The 14297-nt window shown below is 43.4% G+C and overlaps 1 protein-coding gene across 1 annotated transcript in view; it reads right to left on the reverse strand.

Annotated features, from left to right (window-relative positions):
- The window catches only part of XKR4 (XK related 4), a 302217-nt gene that overhangs the window by 105192 nt on the left and 182728 nt on the right, over nucleotides 1-14297 (reverse strand). The window contains exon 2 of the mRNA XM_065903650.1: nucleotides 7662-7861. Coding sequence (XP_065759722.1) covers nucleotides 7662-7861 — 200 coding nt within the window. The remainder of the gene's footprint in view (nucleotides 1-7661; nucleotides 7862-14297) is intronic.

The following is a 14297-nucleotide window of genomic DNA, read 5'->3' on the forward strand; positions in this document are numbered from 1 at the left end:
CTAACTTGGAATGGTACCATGACTCAGAGGCGATTGAATGTGAAATACAGGGATCAATAATATCATTATCCTCATGGCATCCATCGTTTATTCTGCCAATACTTTTCAACAGAGTGGAGCAGTGTGGCCAACAAGCCCTGTCGGGTGTGTGAGCCTCTCCTTACAGAGTTATTGATGATGATAGGTCTTCAAAGGAGCCCCTGGTGGTCCAGGGGTTAAGAATCCGCCTGCCAGTGCAGGGTTTAATCCCTGGTCTGGGAAGATCCCACATGCTGTGGAGCAACTAAGCCTGCATGTCAGTAACTGAATCCGGTGTGCCTCAAGCCCATGTTCCACAAGAAGAGAAGCCGCTGCAATGAGAAGAAGCCCATGCACGGACACTAGAGAGTAGCCCCCGCTCGCCACAACTAGAGAAAAGCCCACACAGCAACAAAGACCCTGTGCAGCTAAAAATAAATAAATAAAAATTACAAAACTTAAAAAGTCAACTCCATATATGTAGTGATTAAGCAGATTGGCAATTTACTACTTAAATGATTAATTTATTGCTAACCCCAAGTACTGAACAACATAAAAACATAGGCTGATTAGTAAGACAGACAGAAAAATAGGTGTATTTTTGTAAAGTGTATAGGCAGGATATACCCTGCTACTGGAAATATCTTTCAAATAGGAGGAATAACTCTATTATGTGCTGTAAGTAACACCAACAATCTCATTGCTTTGAGGAGATGGTTCTCTGCCAGCATGGCTGAACAGACAGGTGTAGACAAACCCACCGACCTCTCTCTTCTGGCTTTGTTCATGTTACTATCTTTTCTTTATTGAATGTGACAAAATACTCCACATGTTTGTGACCCAGCTCAAAGGTTGCTCTTTTCATGGAAGCTTCCCTGATTCTTCCAGTGTGCCCTGACGTCATAGACAGTGCAGCTTTTCTACTTGCTCTGTATCCTTTTCTATAAGAGGTCATTCTGTGCGACCTTTTCATGTCCATCGACAGAACACAGATTGCTGAGCCATGACAATTTTTTGGTTTTTCTTTTTCTTAGGTTGAATTCTCTGAGAGCAGAACTGTGCCATTCGATTTTGGGTCAAGCACACCTAGCATAGGGCTTTGTCACCCAGAAGATAATCATTCTTCCTTTTATTCAATAAGTATATCCACCGGCGATTTACAGTGGGCCCCGTGTGCACAGGGCCCATGCAGCTGGGAAGGAATGTGTAAAGGTCTCTGATGTAACATCACCACCAGCATTGGCCTCTTTGGAACCTGTCAGCACCTGGGAGGGAGGACATGCTGTCTTTTGAAAATACCCAGTGGAACTTTGCACTAACTACTATTGAGTGCATTTAATATATTCATAAAGCCAAAAGATGGAGAAGGAAATGGCAACCCACCCCAGTCTTCTTGCCTGGAAAATCCCATGGACAGAGCAGCCTGGTGGGTTAAAGTCTATGGGATCACAAAAGAGTTGGACATGACTTAGTGACTAAACAGTAACAAAGCCAAATGAAACATCACAACTGTGCAGTTTAGAGACTGCTGTTTTATCATTTTTGTTTGGCTTAGCTCTTTATAAGTTTTCTTGGGTCAGATTTTTGTATGTGTTTTGAGGAAACTGTGTCGACTAACAAGTTTGATTCAAATCAAAAGTCTCCAATGAAGCTGTTCTTAAAATTCTGTTGCATCAATAACAAACTGCTGCTGCTGAATAGAACAGATTTAATAAAGTTTACACAGTGGGCATCATGAAATAACAAGGGAAGACATTTGGACACTTGTTGGAATTAAGCCCTTCCTATTCCAGCGGACATCATTCACGACATATTGTGAAAAAAAGCTACAAAATAGTATCCATATTTTAATTCTATTTTAATGTAATACATACTAAACATGAAAGAGCTCGATAAGCAATAAACTCTAACAATTGATTATGGTAATATGGTAGTAGGTGACATGGGTCATTTTTTCTTTAATAAAGGTAAGAGTTATTATAGTGTGTTGTGTATGTGTGAGGGCAATGATCCAGTAGAAAGAAGAAATGATAATGCAGGAGAAAGTGAAGTGTTAGTCTCATTCAGTCATGTCCAACTCTTTGTGACCCCATGGACTGTAGCCCACCAGGCTCCTCTGTCCATGGGATTCTCCAGGCAAGAATCCTGGAGTGGGTTTCCAGTTCCTTCTCCAGGGGATCTTCCTAGTCCAGGGATCGAAACTGGGTCTCCTCTATTACAGGAGCTACCAGGGAAGCCCAACACAGAAGAGACAGAGGGTGATTTCCTGAACAAGATGCTTGTGTAGGTGAGAGGGTGTGGACTCCAGCACAGAAGAGGAGGGGTGGAGAGACAGAAGCACAACTTATCCACAATAAACGGGAGGAAGCCAGGTGACAGAAACAGAACCAGGTGGACTTCGCAGTGGGAAAATATAGCGCTTCTAATTTAATTAATTGCTTCTCTTTTCTCACTGAAATAGGAAGTGAGACGAGCAGTTTGGCATGATGGAGGTAGACAATTGGAAGTGTGAGAATATAGAAGAAGGTAGGAAGCAATCTGTTTTGGAGCAGGAAGATGAGTTTCAAAGAGAAGTCATGCCTGATGACGGACAGTGCTGAGTGACCACTGAGTTCTGCTTGGACATCTCAGGAAATACGTGTCACTTGCCTGATTCGGCTACGTGGATGTGTTTAACGTGACGCCATTGCCAAGGTCTAAAGTGCATGCGTTTGTCTCATATGATAGTCTTTCCAGCTTTCACTCACAAATAGCTTTAACTAGCTTGATGAGCAAATCTCAGGTGGAATCAGGCAAAAGGAGCCCAGTTGAGTGGGGGTCTGGCAGTGGGGGGGTCCCTAGGCCCTTGACACCAACTTCCTGCTAGGCTTGGCCAAGAGGGGGCCCTGGCAGGAGCTTGGAAGGTGGGGGGCCAGGTAAGAAGACATTTTTCTGGCTTCCAGCTCAGATCAGGTCTCCAGCCATTGGCATGCAGTGGGGCACAGCCCTGCTGTGGCAGGGGGAGCAGCCGCTGGGACAGGCCCTCAGAAGTAAAAATATTCCTATGAGCCTTGCTCCTTCGCTGCCTGGTGTCCTTCCCTGGGCATCTCTGCAGCGGGTAGTCTGGCCCCTCTGGTCACCCAGCACTCGCCAGGCTGGGCCCCTCCACAGAGATTGTGCTCCTCTTCCTCATCCGTCTCACCCCAGTGTTGAGAGCTGCTCCCTTTAATTTAGAATCTGACTTGTTTGAGCATCGTCTTTTGCCCTCTCAGCTTCCTGTGTAGATTCTCTGATTTAAATCCCCGCTTTTTGATATACCTAATGAGAAATGGAGTATTTCCTGCCTTATCAGTAAATAAGGATGTCACAGCCATCAGCGATTGCCACCTTCCTTTGTGAGCTGGTGAGCCTTAAGGGAACTCAGGAAAGAGAAGAATACCTGTGATCTAACAGCCATCAGACCATCACCACTCCCACCAGTGAGCTCCTTCAGAGCTCAGATTGTAAAAGCACAAGACACTGGCCCCAGAGAGCTGAGCTGCATATGAAAGGGATGATTTCAGTGAACTCAGACTCTTGCATCTTCCCTTACACAGAAAAGCACTAAATTCTTTTAACTTGGGTTATCTGGTTTTTTTTAATCAACAATAATCTTTTGATGTTCAGATGACCTGCCCTTTGTTGCAAAATTTCTACATAACCTGGCTCCTCTCCTCACCGCCATGGAGCAGTTCTCTCAGGGTCACTTTCGATGCTGCCTCCTGGGCTTGAAGACCTAAAAATTCTCACCAATTAAACGTAACTCTCAACTTTTAGGTTGTGACTAATTTTTAAATTGACACTAACGTTTTTTTGTCTTCCTGGTTGAGGATGATATTCTAATGGACACAAAAAAGCGAAACATGCACCAGTTAAGGATGGGAGAGACAACAGCAAACCCCTGAGTGGTGTGGGGCATTAGAGTTACGTGCACAAGCTCTTGGCAGGTGTTGTGTAGGAAGGGCCAGCGGGCCGGTACCCACACCAACATGCAGGAGAGCTGAGTGGCAGGTGCAGACTTCCTGGCCTGCAGCATCCTCAGACCAGATGCCAGAAGAGGGGTCCTGATGCTACAAACTTGGAAATGTACTACCCTCTCTGGTCTGCTCCACTCTTCCCAAAGTTATGAGCATAGATTTCATAGAAACAAATTTCACACTTGCATTTCTTAAGTACTAATTGAACTAAATGGCTACAAGAACAAGGACCTTAAAATAAACAGCTTCAGAAACCCAGACTTAACTCTTGTTAAGTGTTCAGCTCAACTTGAGACAATTGTGCCCGTGGACTGGAGCTCACCTGTTTGGTAAGAACACTGAGTGCATTAAGGGCATTGGGAAGAACGTTCTGCAGAGGGGATGGGGAACAGCCTGCCCAGCGCTGGGGAAGACAGCTTTTGCTACATTGGTCTTGGGGTGATGAGCAGCCTTCCGGTGGGATGGTGGACCCTCAGGTTGCAGGAGACAGAATTGATCAGAGACCCGTGGGTCAGGTGGTGGTGGGTTGGATGCCCACGACTTGTCTTCCACATAGAGTTTGTGACACAGTGGGATCTGTTCCCTAATGGACAACTGGCTTGAGCAGGGGCTGCGTGGCCCCCTCTCTGGGGAGGGGGAACTAGACATATTCTGGGATTCCCCTAGTTTCATATCATCCCACCTATAAAGTGGAACAGCTCGATCTGGAAAATAGCCAGATAAATTAGGCATCTCTAAATATATTTTGTCACATTGTTTACAATGTCACATTACAAACTTTTAATAAAAAGTAAAGTTTTAGGACAAATTTTACAGCACTTCACACACCGTCCACCATCATGCACTCAATAAACATTCAATAAATGTGTTAATGAATGAATGAGAATAACAATGGAAAAGTAGGCAGATCTGAAGGGACGGGGCACAGTCCCCATCGCAGGCTGGTGCTATCACTGGAGCCTCCCCTCCCCAGAGGAAATCCACGGGTAGAACCAGGCACAGAGACAGAGACTGACACAGAGGCCTTGGGCCTGGGGGTGGGGGGTTCCTTGTCTAACCTGACCTTGGAAATGCATCTGGTGTGATTCTACCTACTTCACATTGCAGGCAGATTCTTTACCATCTGAGCTACCTGGGAAGCACTGTAGAGTGGAGCGACTGGAAATTTAGGGATTTGGGTCTAGAAAGTCCTCATCAGGATGTGACAAAGGAGGCAGTTGTCACCCAAGTCGTCTCTCATCCTGATTGGCTGGGAACAGTGTCTGTTTAAGGGAAACCTCTTAGCTTCTGGGCTTCCCAGGTGGTGGTTAATTCCCTGGCTCAGGAAGATCCTTTGGAGAAGAAAATGGCAAGTCAATCCATTATTCTTGCCTGGAAAATTCCAGGGTTGCAAAAGAATCTGACACAACTTCTTGACTAAGCAACAATTTACTCTTTTTTTTTTTTAAAGCACAACTTTCTGCCAACTTCCCTGCTTAGAAAATGGCTATCATACGAGTGGTTGAGCAACTCATTGGTCTTATCCCTTATCTGTGCTCAACAACTTGGTTGATGCTAGTGATCTTTGGATCCAGTTGTTTCTTGTCCCTCTTGGGGGAGACACAGAACATGTTTCCCTTATGTTTCTCTGATTTTCATAGCAAGGCTTGCCTTGGCCAAGGATGATGTCCCAAACCCAAAGTCTGTAGCAGACCTGATGCAATAGTGAGCTTAGCAGCCAAGCTGGGAACAGCACTAGGGAAGAGCCACAACTCCAAGAAACACGTGGTTTGATTCCTATATTAAGGATGAACAATCTGATGAAGACAACGAATTGCCTTTTCTCTGTTTTTTTTTTTTTTTTTTTTCTATAAAACTTTACATCAAATTCTCAGATGGAAAAGATGAACTCATATCTTATAATCCACCTTCCCTTCCCTCTTCCATCTCCCTCATCTTTAGGGTGAAGTTTTCTGCAATTTTTCAAATCTTTCAGGAAACTTGTAGAGATGCCCAGTAATCTTGGGCCACTGGACAGTGGCTTGCAAGCCCCCCTCCACTTTTGCTTGGGGTTTTCTCTTCTAGAGAGTTTTCAGGTGGGTAACTATACCGAGAGGGGGTTGTGAGCTGTTCCGGAGAAGAGCAACCGACAGAGGCTCAGCTTCATATTGCCTCTGCATGTGTATCCTCATGTACAGACCCCCTCCTGATGCCTGTGCCTGACCCTGTAAGGATGCAACAGTATGACCATGCTGTCAAGGAGTTTGTAGGCCATCTCTTTTAGTTTGTGCCCTTTACATTTGAGAAACAGGGACCCAGAGAGGTTAAGTGACTTGCACCCCTTATCACAGCAAGGAAGTGAGACAAGCAAAGCCAGAGCCTCCCTGTGCAGCTCATGGTCTTTCATCTCTAGACCTGCTCCTCCACAGACAATTCATATGTCTTGCATTCTCCAAGCTTTTCTCTTCTGTTTCTGGGCTAACACCTGTCTTCTCTTTCTTCCAATTTGCTTTCTAGCCTGTGAGGCTCATACCCCATGGTTCTCTTTGACTCTTTTCTCAGACTTCTTTCACTGCAGCTATTCTTGTGTAGAGCCAGGGTTGGGCCAAGAACTCGTAAGTCCACAGGTCACTGGCTACCAGCACCCTCTCCACTGGTCTTTTCCTGTCATATGTCTCCCACCCCTCCCTGCAGTTACTAGGTTAGTGTACTCCTTGCAATAAAGAGTTATAAGGACATTGTAGGGATTCCCCTGATCAAGTCTCAGATTAGAGGATGGCCTAGTACCCAAGGAAAGTCACACCATGCTCTGCTGAGGTTGAAACAAGATGTGCACCTTATAGAACATTATCTGCTTAATATCGATCAGTTACAGGATGGACACATTACCAGGGAACTATTTAGAACATGGCTACGTATCCATCATCCTCCACATGTATTCACCTGTCTACCCACTGGCCTGTCCTATCTTCTTGCTTCTGAAAAGACTGGAGCAGCAGGCCCTAAGGAAATGGCAGGGCAGATCCGTTATTAATCGAATCATCTTACGGACAAGATGATCCAACCAGATAGTAAAACATAATATTTGTTTCATAAAACTTTGTACTACACAAACAATACATCGTCCAATATTGACATTTTCCCATGTGACCTTCTCTTTAAAAATATTAAGGTAATCTTTATCATTTCTTTTTAATCTCTCTCTCCCTTTGTCTCTTAATGTCAAAAGGAAATGGTAGAGATTACCCTCATATTCAAATATATCTATAAATTTACATACATAATGTACATAATGTCTAATATATGTAACACATTCAAGAGAGAGAGGACTATAAGCATTTCTTCAAATGTTTGGAAATGATCATACAAGCCAGAAAACTTCAGCTGATTCCATTCTCATGTTGACCAAGTGCAAAATCCAAAGGATTTTTTTCCTACTCAGAGGGCAGCTTGAGAGCAAAAAAACGATTGTCTTTCCGTAAATTACCCATGATAAGTGAAGGCGAGGAGGAAAATAAGCCTCGTTCACAAAGGCAGGTGTCAAGCAGCCGACATTAACCAGGAGCACCATGACCGGCGTCAACATAGGCTATTGGAGCGGTCCTGGCATTGTGACAAGGGAGCCAGAGCATCCTCCCCCAGGTGCGGGGAGCGAACCGCAGCCCTTACCTTGCAGGGCCTGCAGGCTGTGCGTCTGCACGACGATGCAGAGCTGCAGCACCAGCTGGGGGGCGCTCTCCAAGAAGGTAGCCAGGAGGTGCAGCATGCTCACGTCCGCGTACTCATACACCATCTTCCAGTAGAACCTCCACCGGTCGTTCTCCCCGCTCTGCCGACTTCGAATACCTAGGTATATCGTGTGGAAATACCTAGAAAGGAAACACGGAGGATAAGAGACCGGAGTGATGACTGATCCTGTCTGCTCTTCCGCGAACCACAGTGTCTGTGCAAGCACACACAGGAAACAACTGCCTTAGTGGCTTATCACTTAAAAGTGAACGGGAAAGTGAAAGTCACTCTGTCATGTCCGACTCTTTGCGACCCCATGGACTATATAGCCCGTGAAATTCTTCAGGCCAGAATACTGGATGGGGTAGCCTTTCTCTGTTTATCACTTAAGGCCCCAAGTTAACCCTTATTCTTAAAGGTTCACTTTGAGGACTCATTGCAATTTTCATCCTCATTGAAGGCATCCTGTGAGTGCCAAGTCGCTTTAATCATGTCCATCTCTTTGCAGTCCTAGAGACCATATCCTACCAGGCTCCTCTGTCCATGGGGTTCTCCAGGCAGGAATACTGGAGTGGATTGCTGTTTCCTCCTCCAGGGGATCTTCCCAACCCAGGGATCAAACCTATGTCTCCTGTGGCATTGGCAAGCAAATTCTTTATGACTAGTGCCACCTGGAAAACCTGAAAGCATCCTGCTGCCCTGCAGTTTTGAAGAGGGAAGTGAAATTGAGGTATAGAAAGGATGTGCTACTTTGAAAATCTACAAAGACCCTTTCTGGTCAGCGCCTCTACGTGCTTTACAATATTCAAGAGACATGTCTCCAAGGACAGAAAGCATGTGAAGTTCCAGAGTGTATATGCTTGTAAGTTCTCCTGATACCTTTTTTTTTTTTAAGTAAAAATTATTTATTTATTTATTTTTTATTTTTGGTCGAGCTGTGTAGCATACAGAATCTCAGTTCCCCAACCAGGGATCAAACCTGTATCTCCTACAGTGGAAGCATGGAGTCCTAATCACTGCACGACCATGGGAGTCCTTTTTGATACCTTTTAAAAAAATATTTACTACTGAAAATTTCACACCAATACAAAAGAAGAAAGAAAACCAGTGTATTGAATCCACAATAAAATTACCCCACTGCTTTAAAAATATCCTGAGTAGAATCATCAATGTGGTAATGGTAAGCATTATATGTTAATTTTCCAACGTGTTTGGGAAAGTGGGAGAATGAGCCCAAGCTCGACAATCCTAAAAGCCAGCACCACTTCCTGTTAGGTGTGAGAGCTGCTGTCTGTGAATAGTCATCACATTTTATTCTGACAGAATTGTATTTGTTCTTTGATAGCATGAAAAAAGAGCTTACCCTAAACATATACTTGATATACATAATATATGTATTTATACACACATTATATATATAGATGAACATGAATGTGCAAAAGATTTCAGAATTTTAAAAACTCAGAACATGCAAAAAGTTCCAAAAATGCCCATGGGAACTACATATGTAAAGACACAAAGATGAGGAAAATGCTCTGAGTTCTGATAAGCAATGCAGTGGCCTGAAATGTATTTTGCACATTCACATTACGTTTTCTTAGAGTTATCCTCTCTCTTTTCTCCACTGTAGAAACTTACAGTTGTGGTTTAGAACTGCTGAGAAGACCTTCCTTTATGACTCCTGCTCCTGACTTGTGCAGACCACCAGCTTGGAAGCCACCTCACTGTATGAGATTGACTACTTCCATGCTGGATTCTGTCCTAGCCCCCCAAGGCTGGGGCATGACCCCACATCACTGAAGCTGTACCAGTGAGCCCTGTAATCTGTTCATTCTGGGATGTACCAACATGTATTACATTGAATTAGGGGGAAGTCTCAAGTTCTATCTCTTTTTTTAAAAAGATTATTTATTTGACTGTGCTGGGATTTAGTTGAGGCCTGCAGGATCTTTAGTTGTGGCATGGGAACTCTTGGTTGAGACATGTGGGATCTAGTTCCCTGACCAGGGGTTGAACCCGGGCCCCCTGCATTTGGAGCATGAAGTCTTAGCCACTGGACCACCGGGGAAGTCCCTCAAATTCTATTCCTTAACAATTAGTTATTTGCATGAGATGGACCAAGAGCCTCCATCATATCACTTTTTGCTTTCAGTTGGAAGTGCAGAGCAATTGATATGTAATAGACATTAGCATGCAATCTCAGGAGAGTTTTCCACTTTCTCTAAATCAGCAGTGATGGACATCAGGAGTCTTATACTCACAATTTAGTCATGAGGAAAATGTCAGACTGGGTCTTTTCTCTAGTTTGTGCTCGGAAAAATGATGACAATAGAGAGGCTTTGTGATCACAACTGGTTCTCGTCCATCTTCTTCATATGTAAGTGGTTTACTGCATTTGATTATGTTAATTTTTTCTTTATTTATCTTAATTGGAGAATAATTACAATAGTGTGATGGTTTTATGTGATACATCAACATGAATTGGCTATAGGTATACATATGTCCCCTCCTTCCTGAATCCCCCTCCTACTTCCCTTTCCACCCTAACCCTCCAAGTTGTCACAGAGCACCGGCTTTGGGTGTCCTGCGTCATACATCAAACTTGCACTGGCTATCTATTTTACATATGGTAATGTATATGTTTCAATGCTGTTCTCTCAAATCATCCCACCCTTTCCCTCTCCCACTAAATTCAAAAGTCTGTTCTTTACATCTGTGTCTCCTTTGCTTCCCTGCATATAGGCTCATTGGTACTATCCTTCTAAATTTCATATATATGTGTTAATATCCTTTATCAGCTGCCAGAAGGGAAGGTTGGAAGATAAGAAGGCCCAGTGAATGTGAGCAGAAATGTAGACCATGCTCACATCTGTTCCCACCTGTTCCTCATGCCAAGTGTAAGAAAAAATTGCCACAGGTGAGTGGGGGATGAAAACACACATTTGAATTTCAGTGTCACGTTCTTCCCCTCTGCCTCTGCCACCTGTTGTGTGGGCTGTGCTGATACCCACCTCAAGAGAGGATCATGCAAGTCCACATTGCACTGTCATGGAGCGTATGGCCAGAGGTTTGATTTCAGGAAGACCTGGTTTCATAATAATTTATTCTCTTAGGGCAGGAAATTCTGTACCCATTAACACAGAGCCCCCCACATCTATCTAAAGAGACCCCCGTGCACTCTCTACTAACAGGTAATAACATCTGCTCTAGAGATGAAACATCAACACAGGAAGCAGAGGAAGGTGGGCCATGTTTATCATTCAATTCTAACAAATGGGGACAGATGTTGGGTTGGACAAAGAAGTTGAACTGGCATTCCGTTGTATTTTTAAATCAAGTAAACTGCTTAGGGAATTGAGAAATAAATACAAAAGAATAGGCTCATGAGTTCTCATCCATAGAAATTTAGAATGACACAAAGAAGGACTTGTGTTCCTAGAAAAGTCACGGTGTACCAGAAACAAGAGCAAAATTGTCAAGCTACCTCTTCTGTGCAGGTGTTTGGGCTTGTTTGTCTTTTAAATAGCTACCAGGCCAAGAGCTTGGAATTATTTCCTGTGTTAAACACCTTGAGGCTTTACTTGGGCTCCAAAAAGGGAAGATGTTTTAAAACAGAAATATTCTGTAAGGAATTATAATCCCTTTGGTAAGAACTAATGATGCAATGGGCTTCTCTGGTGGCTCAGTGGTAGAGAATCTGCCTGTCAGTGCAGGAGTTGTGGGTTCAATCCCTGGGTCAGGAAGATCCCCTGGAGAAGGAAGGCAACCCACTCCAGTGTTCTTACCTGGGAAATCCTGTGAACAGAGGAGCCTGGTGGGCCACAGTTCATGGGGTCACAAGCTGAGCGACTAAACAACAACAGCGACACAGTAGACATGAGGCTTCACGTCTGGAACTGAATCCCAGGAAACTGGGGACAGCTGTGTAAGATCACTTGGAATAATAATTGGGACAGAAGAAACTTGAGAGAGGCTGAACTGCACCCTTGGTCAGAGACAAACACAGTGGTGACATTAGCCTACATTGTCTGCCCTTCCACGAAGTGTGTTCATGGATGCCTTGGCACCTTCACTCAGCGGATCTGACAGTTGCTTCCGCTGTACTCCAGCCAACCTACCAGTGAAGCCTGGGAACTTACGATGCTGGTCAGAGACACAGAAGCGTTGCCTTGATCCATGTGACTCCACAAGTTAGCTTTTTTTAAAAAAAAATTACTAATTTATTTATTTGGCTGCACTGGGTCTTGGTTGTAGCACAAGGAATCTTTTGTTGTGGCCTGCGAACACTCAGTTGCAGCATATGCGATTTTGTTCCCTGACCAAGAATTGAACCCTGGTCCCCTGCATTGGGGGTGCAGAGTTGAAGACACTGGACCAGCAGGGAAATCCCCGTAAGTTAGCTTTTGAATGGTTCTTGGCAGCAGTCTACCAAGTAGACAGAGTTGAGAAGTTTGGGATTGTAAGCTACCATCCTAGTGGCATCTAGATCCTTCATACTACTTTACAAACACATGTCTGCACTGGGGGAGAGGAGGATGGCTGACAGCCTGTTCCTGGAAAATGCCCCTTTGCTTACTTGAAGACACAGAGTGAGCAGTCTTGTCCTCTTGGTATATGGGCTGTCATAATTTAACTGGGAAGGATTTTCTCCCCTCTGAGTCTCAGAGCCACTTAGCTTCTGAGCCAGACTTCTTTATCTGAAGGCGGAGAGAACCATCCTCCTTCATGGCTGGGTGAGCGCTGGACGAGAAGCTGTGTCCTATGCGCGTGCCGGGCTCATGACGAACGGGCATGTCGCTGCTCACCAAGGTTACCTGCATCCTGGGCTCATTTGCAATGCCATCTCTTTGATATTTGTCATTCAAGTGGCTTTATGCCTTTAGTCCTTCTCATTTACTTTAAGCATTTTACTCTGACAGGTGTTCCCATCACACTGAACTTGGCCTTCGCCTGATTGAGGGCATATGAGGGAGGTCAACACTCTGCTGGGAAGCAAAGCAGTTTCTAGACCTCCTGAGTGTCAGAAGGACCCAATGTTGGGTCCAGGTTGGGACTGGAGGGGACTCACTAAGATTCTTCTTAGGATTCTGCTTTGCTATGTTAATAAAAAGACAAATACTGCCCAAGAGGCATAGATGACCAAGGAAGTTCATGATAATGAAAAGATATTTATACAGGAAGGATTTAGAGAAAGCCATATTCAAGGTTAAAATTTTAGCATAATTACCAAAGAGCAACATTTAAGAAGAAAACAAATTTCCAGTCTTTGCCACTGACGATGAAGTTCATGCAGTGAGCGTGAGAGGGTAGTGCTTTAAACACACAGCTCTCATTCCTGCTAAGAGATGTTTCCGATAAAGCCCACTCAGAAATGTCAGCATGTCCATCTGTTCCTCTGAGGTGGACACATTTGGAAGATGTTTGCCATCTTTGTTGTATGATTAATTTTTCTGATAGGGTCATTCTTACTAATTACTGTCTTGGGAAGCATGCTAGTGGAAGACAGAGTTTTCCTTACATCATGAAAGGACACCAGAAATTCATCAATTTTATCAACATAATCGCAGTCCTAGCAATATCTTAATTTTGTAATTTCTTCTGTTACTGATGATGTAGGCACACAAACACACCTATAGAATTCCCTATCATGTCTTGCACACAGACTCCCATGCATCACCCACACCCTCCACACACATAGTGTGATAAGCTTGGGAGGAAAATTCCAAATGTCCAGTGTATCAAGCATTATACAGCTAGTATGTTAAATTATATATATCAAGCATTACATAGCTAGTTTAACCCACTGTTTAATGTGATGGAGACAGTCTTTACATTACTTGTGTGGAAATGAGACATATAGAACATGTTTCAGACGGCTCATATTTATAAGGAACACTTCAGTCCTTAAACAATATTTGATCAAATGTTAACTACTGATATAGCTGAATTGGAAATCATTACTAGCTATGAGGATGCTATGCGTATATTTTCTAATGTTACATTTTCTTTCTCTAGCTTATAGCATATTAAAGAGTTTAGCTGTTACCACTGTTATTTTTACTACCTGAAAAACGCAGAGTAAAATCTGTGCATAAGAGTTCTAAAGAAACAATATTAATAAAGAGTGATACTAGCAACTTGTATTTTCTTCTGTTGTCTAGATACACATAAAGCTTTACATTACTATATACATATATGTATATGTATATACATATCTGCATTCACAGTATATACATATCATAATACACACATCTATCTATCTATCTCTCCTCATTAGTCACTGATAAGGAGCAAAATTTCATGGTTTGTCATCTTAAAATTTCTGTATTGAATATGTTAAACAACAGCTACAGCCACAAAACCTTTTTTTTTTTTTTTAACACCGGAACATCAAGTTTCTTCTCTCTTCTTTGTGCCAATAATAGTATTAATAAAAATGGCAATATTCTGTCCTATATTTCTATGGTGGAAAGTTGCCTAGTGGAAATTCTTTTAAAATTAGATTCTGCTTCCCATTAATCATCCCATTAATCATTGGGGGGGGGGGCAAATATGCATGAGGAGGGAAAGAATGCA

The sequence above is a fragment of the Muntiacus reevesi genome, chromosome 12 (genome assembly GCF_963930625.1).
Source record: "Muntiacus reevesi chromosome 12, mMunRee1.1, whole genome shotgun sequence".
Classification (NCBI taxonomy): Eukaryota; Metazoa; Chordata; class Mammalia; order Artiodactyla; family Cervidae; genus Muntiacus; species Muntiacus reevesi.